This window comes from Cyprinodon variegatus, unplaced genomic scaffold, assembly GCF_000732505.1.
Source record: "Cyprinodon variegatus isolate N-32 unplaced genomic scaffold, C_variegatus-1.0 Scaffold240, whole genome shotgun sequence".
NCBI lineage: Eukaryota > Metazoa > Chordata > Actinopteri > Cyprinodontiformes > Cyprinodontidae > Cyprinodon > Cyprinodon variegatus.
This window is the reverse complement of record NW_015150693.1, coordinates 41,143-49,418: the sequence shown is the minus strand read 5'-3', so window position 1 is coordinate 49,418 and position 8,276 is coordinate 41,143. Positions and strand designations below refer to the sequence as shown.

The 8,276-nt window shown below is 35.9% G+C and overlaps 1 protein-coding gene across 1 annotated transcript in view; it reads left to right on the top strand.

Moving 5' to 3' along the window:
- The window catches only part of LOC107089131 (zinc finger protein 260-like), a 7,301-nt gene extending 2,582 nt beyond the window's left edge, over positions 1-4,719 (top strand). Inside the window, exon 2 of the mRNA XM_015381723.1 lies at positions 1,432-4,719. Coding sequence (XP_015237209.1) covers positions 1,432-2,780 — 1,349 coding nt within the window. The 3' untranslated portion in view covers positions 2,781-4,719. The remainder of the gene's footprint in view (positions 1-1,431) is intronic.
- The last annotated feature ends 3,557 nt before the right edge of the window (positions 4,720-8,276 follow it).

Below are 8,276 nucleotides of genomic sequence, written 5' to 3'. Positions count from 1 at the left end.
GTGCTGCCTGTTCAAACTGTGAACGGTTTTCCGTGCTTACAACTAAATGTATGTTATATGTAAATTAACGTCTAAGTGAATTACTATTCTTTAAAAAAGAGATTGCCCCAAACTGTAGAATTTTTTGACTCTGAACTACTTCTGAGGTAAACTAAATGTTAGCCGACCATTTTTCCTGCATCTTTAATATCTTCACAAGGAACCCGAAAGTATCCTTTAATGGTCTGTTTATTGATCTGTTACCTAACAAAACACACAAAAGGCATATTCAAGTGATGATTGAATGCTCTAGTCAGCAACTCCCTTGGCAGACCACCACTTAATGTGATGCATACGTTTTAAGGTGAATGTGACATCAATTGCAAGTAAAGAATTTGCCAGCAGTTTGCCCACAGCAGAACCAGCGCTGTGCAGCGGAATTACCTGAACTCAGATGAGCCCTTTGCTCAGACCAAAACAAATGGGCGATTTAAAAGCAGACCAAAAATAATCATCAATGAAAAACATATCAGTCTACAAATTTTCATTGTTGATTATGTCGACTAATCACAGCTGAGTGATTAATATCTTTTATTTTAAGGGAATGTGGATCTTTTAATTAATCCAAGAAGGAATTTTGTTAATGTTAAAAAAAATTTTTGCGACATGAAATGTGGGGGTGCTGAGGGTGGTCTTGTTCTATGGTTGGGTGGTCTTCACTACAACACCACACAGAAGTAAATATAAGGAGAATTTGGGGACAGAACTGGTCGGTTTTCCTTCAGATTCAGTGATATTACTTTTTATTGTCCCTAAAGCAGATGTATTTTACTTTGCACTGTGTCTCTTACTGTCTGACAATCCCCTCAAATTACACCTTAGTTTTTACTAAGATAGACTAGGGCTCTACCTTATTCCATACCAGGCACACACTATTACAGATGATTGCAGATGTTCTGGTCGACCCTGACCACTTCATTGTATTCTAATTCAGGGATGTTAAACTCCAGTTCTTGAGATCCGGTGTTCTGCAACTTTAAAACGTAGGAGTTCTGGCAATCATCTAATTGTTTGACAAGGTATGTTGGAGTTGAAACATATTCAAAACTATCAGGACCAGGGATGCCCATCACCCCTTTTTATTGCTACAGACATTATACAGTGATTATACAGAGCAGATTCAAAAACATCACATCCAGTTACTTTTTTTTTCTTTAAAGCTTGGATCTTTTCCATCAATAACTCTCAAAATGAGGAAAGTCTTCAGACAGAGACGACACTTTAAGTACCAGAACTGAAGTCCAGTTTGGTTTTAAAACCCTTTTCTCCATGTTCTGGTTGACTGAATTCACCTTGACATTGACAGTCATGACATTCACCAACATCTTGGTTTATTTTATATACCATCTTTAGTTGCCTTAAATTAATGATCTCTTCTTTTTGTCCTCACAGACCTCACAAAGTCTCACACTAACAGTGAGGAGCCTGCTTTGGTGATCCAACAGCTCAGTGACCAAGGGAGGAAGTCCAGTCATGACCAGAAGGAATCTGAACCAGAACATTTTAAAGTAGAGAATCAGATGGACGCAGATCATCCTTTTCTTGAAGAACAGGAAGAACAAATAACTCCCTGCATAAAAGAGGAAGAAGAGCCCCCAGAAGCTGTGCTGATCAAAGAAGAAAATGAGGAACTGGCACTAAATGAAGAACTGGATGAACCAGGAACTTTGTGGATTAAAGAGGAGGAAGAGCCCCCAGAACATGAACTGATTAAAGAAGAGATTGAGGAATCTGAGTCTACCTGGGCCAAAGAGGAACAGAAGGAACCAGATTTACTACAGAATAAAGAACATTATGAACCAGGACCTCCATGGAATGAAGATGAAGAACCAGCATCTCTATTACTTGAAGTACAAGAGGAAGAAGATTCCTCAGCCTCTATTTATGAACAGTGGTTGGTAGAACATTTGCCTCCTAGGAGGGACCAGAAGGACTTATTTAGTAGTGACACAACTGAGCAGCCTTTCTTTCATAGGCCTCCTGTAATGGAGAATAGAGATCAGGAGGCAAGCAGCTCCACTATGACAGAGTTTCAAAGGGACACAGAGAAATTGTCTTTCGTATGTGAAATTTGTGGACGATCCTTGAAGGATAAGAATTCAATGAAAAAACATTATAAAACCCACACAGGTGAAAAACCTTTTTCTTGTCAGACATGTGGAAAAAGTTTCTCCACAGTTGCTCATTTAAGAGTTCACATTAGAACCCACACAGGTGAGAAACCTTTTCTATGTAAAACATGTGGAAAAAATTTCTCTCAGTTAAATACTTTAAATATCCACATGAGATCTCACACCGGTGAGAGACCATTTTTATGTAAGGTATGCGGAAAAGGTTTTTCTCAGGGAAAAGCTTTAAATCTTCATGAGAGAACCCACACAGGTGAGAGACCTTTTACTTGTAAGACATGTGGAAAAAGCTTCTCAAGAGTTGATCATTTAAATGGTCACACCAAAACCCACACAGGTGAGAGACCTTTTCAGTGCAAGACGTGTGGTAAATGTTACACTCATCTTAGTAGTTTAACTTATCACATCAGAACCCACACAGGTGAGAGACCTTTTCAATGCAAGACGTGTGGAAAATGTTACACTCATCTTAGTAGTTTAACTTATCACACCAGAACCCACACAGGTGAGAAACCTTTTCTTTGTAAGGTATGCGGAAAAAGGTTTGCTGATGGTAGTAATTTAAATTCTCACATGAAAACCCACAGAAATGATAAACCTTTGCACGTCTAAGGCCACAGCCTGGTGACCTCTTGTGTAGCACTCACCATTTGACTGGTGAGCTTAAGCCTATGCTCTCTAATCTTTCAAAATAAAACTTCATTTTACATATCATCACTTATCCTTTTTTCTGTTTACAAAATGTCTTTTTCTTTTTTTTTTTTAGAATAGTGCAAAAAATAGTTAATCAATAAAAATGTCTAATGTCACACCATTCTGTGACCCCATTATATATTGTGACTCAAGGAAGTGATGTTGTGGATTCTCCTCTCATGTTTGCCATGTACTAACTTTAACATCACAAGGTGCATACCGAAACCAGATATATAAGTTAATTATAAAAAAATAAATCTCTGGAAGTATCACATTTACCATTATTTTATAAGCAACATAGAAGAACAAAAAAAACAGACATTTAATCAACCAAAAACGACAATTATGATGCTTAAAAGTGTGAAAGTATGGTAAACCAGTTTAACATTTAGTCAGTAAGTTTAGCTCTCTGGAATTAACATTATTGATAGCAGTAAATGCTATTTTTACCTGTAGTAACATCCTTGTGATTAGTATGACTAGTCTAAATTAATTAACATAAAACACTATTCTGAATAGTCAAAGCTGCGGTTTATATTTTGTTCGGTCAAAGCTTAAATACAGATATCTAAGTGCAGATATCTTGAATAGGAGTTTTGAGTGGACAAAATTATGTTGCAGATCAGAAATGAATGTTCAGTCTAGCAATGAAATGTTAAGGGTTTAAGTTCACCAGCATGTCATAGTGCTCATCCCACGGCCCTCTTCAGGCTGTAGCAAAACACAGCTGGTTTAACATTGGCAGACTGAACTTCCTCATGAAATTACAAAAAAAAAAATAGAAAGTTAAAAACAATCCACTGGACTTTGTTTCAAAGTTTAGTTTCCTCATGAAACTAAGAGAAAAATAGCAAGTAGAGACAGATATAGATTTAGAATTAAAGTGTTACTAGCAGGTTTGGCTTTGAAAAAACTTTTAAAAAAAGAAAAGTCACTGTTAAAACAAGACTTAAATAAGATTAAAGTTTTAGATGGCATAATCTCTTTTTGGAGAATGGTGCTGCTTCTACGGTACACTGCTGCTCAGAAAGAAGGTATGTATTGAAACTCTGTGTATGTTTATACACCTACAATGGTCCTTGGATGGATATAGGGACACCTTTTAGAATGTGCCAAATTATACAAAAGTTTAAATTTTATTTTATTTATTTTATTACATTAAGTGTAATGAAACCTATGACCAGCTTGTGACACTAATATTTAGTTAGATTTGCATTTTTAAATACAGTAGTATTGAATGTTCTGCTAGATAGTTTGTAGTATTATAATTGATGGATAAATATTAATTTACATTCAAAGGGTTTCTTAAACTTTGAAATCATGTTTATAATTGTCACAGTTGCATGGAGGTTTTTGAGGACCAAAAATACAAAAAACATCAGGGAAAAACTCTCTTGGGGAGCTGGAGCTGAGATGAGAAAGCAGCATAACAACAGCAAGGAACCAGCACTGAGTGACTGCAGAGGTGGTGTATGTAAGGAGAACAGAACATAGGATGAACTAATGAGCTGAATATGAAGCAGGGTTGAGGGGAACTAACTAGAAGGAAGCCAATGGGAAAGGATACAAGCACAAGGGGGCAACAGCGAGTAACTGAAGACGGCTTGAATATAATGGAAAATAAACGAAAGATTAACAAAACAGAGTAATGGAAAACTAAAAACTCAAGAGTCCAAAAATTCATATTGTTTGTTGTGTATTTTTCTGGTTTGTTCATTTCTTACTGATGTACATGACAAGTTCATGTGTATTCCAACTGGGGGAAGTTTATCTGCTGGGACCATAATGTTTCTGTTCTGTACTTATGTATTTTCATAACATAAACAATAATTCTAATAAACAAAGACATTCTTTAAATCATGTTTCCATAAATCTAATTGTGTTCTGTAGAACTGGGCTGCATGTTTTTAATGTCTGAACAGCCTTAGTCACCATGTGGAGGAATGATTATGAAAAATTATTTTGTTTCAAAACTATTTGTGCATTGTAAGTGTGAATTTGAAGTTATAGAGAAAGTTATTTTCTTCACAGTTTTGTATTTGTAGAATAGAAAAAATCACAAGTACACATTATTATTATTTTTTTTACATCTTTTCTAATTGTAGGTACAAATACACAAATTCTGTTACTGTATTGGCGAAATTTGTTTTTGGTTCAAACCTGGATATGTTTATTATATACCTCTCCTAAAGAATGTGTAATTACAAATAAGTTATCTTCTCAGCTGCGTCTCCCATGTCAGGGTGTCCCCTTAGCCCTCTTTTGTATGCATTAGCTACTGAGCCACTATCAATTAAGTTTAGGATTGATTCCGTTGCATTACAGGTACCAATATCTTTGGTGTTCATAGGTAGGGTATATGCTGATGATTATTATCCTTAATGACTTGGGCTGTTCTCTGGTGACAAATTCAACTTTTTTTAAAAGTTAATGTATTTCAATCAATAATCTGGCTCTTCAGATACCAGACAACACTCTACCCTCTGTATGTCAAAGGCAGGCTTTAAACATCTAGGCATACACATCACCCATCATTTTCTTATCTCTATGAAAATCATCTTGAACCCCTCTTGCTCAAATTGGAATCATGTTTAAGAAGATGGTCTGGCCTTTAGCTCTTACAGGCAGAGTTAATTGTATAGAAATGAATGTATTGCCTAGTTTTTTTATATCTGTTCCAAAGTTTTCAGTATTCCAGTATTTTTGTCCAAATCCTTCTTCCAGAGTTTAGATAAACTAATCTCCTCTTTTCTTTGGGCAGGTAAAAATGCTAGCATTCCTAAATAATTTTTGGAAAGGCCTACAGATCGGGGTGGCTTAGCACTTCCCAATATTAGAAAATATTAGGCATCAAAAAGTCATATATTGGCTCCAATCTCTATCATTCTTTTCTTTAGTTACAGCAGGGTTACCTTTTTTACCATCTGAGTTTACATCAAGCTCTGTAGTATCTTCGACCCTTGGAATATGGACACAATTCAGACAAAAATTCAAGCTAAAGAAATTATCTATTTATAGCCCTAATTGCAACAATCACCTTTTCCTTGCAGCCAGAATGGACCAGACCTTCTCACTGTGGAGTAAGAATGGTTTAACAACAGGTTATAGCTTCTACATTGATGGTCTCTTTGGCAATTTTAGTGACGTCTCTCAGAAATGTCACTTACAGCGATCGGACTTATTCAGATATTTTAAGGTATGTCACGTTATTCAATGTCCAGTGTTTCCATCTTTACTTGTGGTTTCTAAAATTTTAATTTTCGCAGTAAAGTTAGCATTCTCATAAAACTTAAGAATCCCTTTTAACCTGCTACTTTGTCTTTTGTACAGTCATGGCCAAAAGTGATTCAATGATTCAAATGTTAATATCTACAAAGTCTACGGCTTCAGTTTATGTAACGGCAATTTGCATATACTGCAGAATATTATAAAGAGTGATCAGCGTAACAGCAATTAATTGCAAAGTCAATATTTGCCTAGAAAATGAACTTTATCCCCCAAAACACATTTCAAGGTCATTGCAGCCCTGCCTTAAAGGACCAGCTAACATGGTTTCAGTGATTGCTCCATTAACACAGGTGTGGGTGGTGATGAGGACAGGGCTGGAGATCAATCTGTCAGGATTAAGTAAGAATGACACCACTGGACACTTTAAAAAGAGGCTGCTACTTGGCATCACTGTTTCTCTTCTGTGAATGGCCTAACAGGAAAGAGAATGGCAGCTAGAAAGATTGCACCAATCTATCACAACAATCTATTACATCATCAAAAACTTCAAGGAGAGAGGTTCCATTGTTGCCAAAAAGGCTCCAGGGCGCCTAAGAAAGACCAGCAAGCGCCAGGACCGTCTCTTAAAAGTGTTTCAGCTGCGGGATCGGGCTACCAGCAGTGCAGAGCTTGCTCAAGAATGGCAGCAGGCAGATGTGAGTGCATCTGCACGCACTGTAAGGCGGAAATCTTATGCCTCACACTGAAACACCATCACATGGAAATGACAACTTTATTTGTCATAGGTTATGTCTTCAAGGTGATGTTGAAAATAAAGTTAACAGTATGCTTTCGTTTCTTCGATTTTCTGAACATCAGGTCTTTACCTGGAATTTTCACCAGGGGAAGAGGAAAAAGGTTTCTCAAACAAAAATCGTCCTTGCAAAGAAGATGTACATTTTTATTTACTGCCAGAACACTATGAGGAGTCACCTAAAGAAGCAGAACAGTTATTCCACATGAGAGTGGGATTGGGCCGGACAACTGCTTATATAGATGAAAGCACTTAAATCCTATACTATTTTCCCCACTTTTTGTCCCAACACATTTTAAAGTTTGTCAAAAATGCAGTTACTGTGTGCTGTGTAGTGGAAAAAAAAAATCACACTTTATGTAAATTGTGTCTTTAAGAAGCTAAATTCAAAATGGGTCCATTTTTCAATAACATTATTTGGGTTTGTGGGGCAACAATTGCTGTTCCATTCAATCACAGCCACACAGTTACCAGCAATAACACAGCCAAGAAGTGAGAAGTTGGTTATCATCACTTTTTATTCTTATCAAAGTTAAAATTGGCACATTCTGATGAATTTCACTTTATTTTGTGCAATAGTAAAAATACATAAAATGGTTACAAACAAAATGCAAATATTTCTGAAGAAAATGTATATTTTATGGTATCAAATGCAATAAGATAGCATTTCTTTGGTATACACTTGATCATATGTAGAAAAGAATGCATGCAGGTAAATCATATTTACATAGTTTTTTTCAACTTTAATCCAAAGTGAATTCTAATGTAGTTTGGGCTTAATTACTGCTCTAAGGGTGTTTTTCAGCATATGACCTATGTTTAATCTTTAACTGCAGTACAATGACAGTTAATGACAACATATTTTAATAGTTATTTCAAAAGATTGTTTCATCCTTAAATATAATACTGCTCTCCACCTTAACTGAACAATGGTTGGAAAATTATTTTTTGTAAAATGGGTTATAAGAAAAAAACCTAAATGCTGCAACAGTTACTATACAGGCATATGTTTACATAACTTTTTTTAGTTGTTTTTATAAGGCTGCACTTTAAAAAATGAAATAGTCCAGAGAAATTTCGTTTGGTTTATACCTGTGTGTACAAAATGTCCAAGTCTTTTTTTCAGTTACTGTTGCCTTTCTATCAAATCAGAAGTCAGTCAAGCCATTCTTTACTGAGATTTGGCTTCAACAATGCATTTCCACTTAGATCTGCCAATCATTAGATATAAGCTCTTTCTTCCACCATTCTGTGGTCAGTTTCATGAAGCAGGTTTAACAAACTTAGATTGAAATCTGCAACTCTAAATTGATCCAGCCTAAAGTCGGGAACTCTGAGTTTTCGGTTTTACAACACCTGCTATCAATTAGTTAAGTCAACTCTAAGTAGGTCCA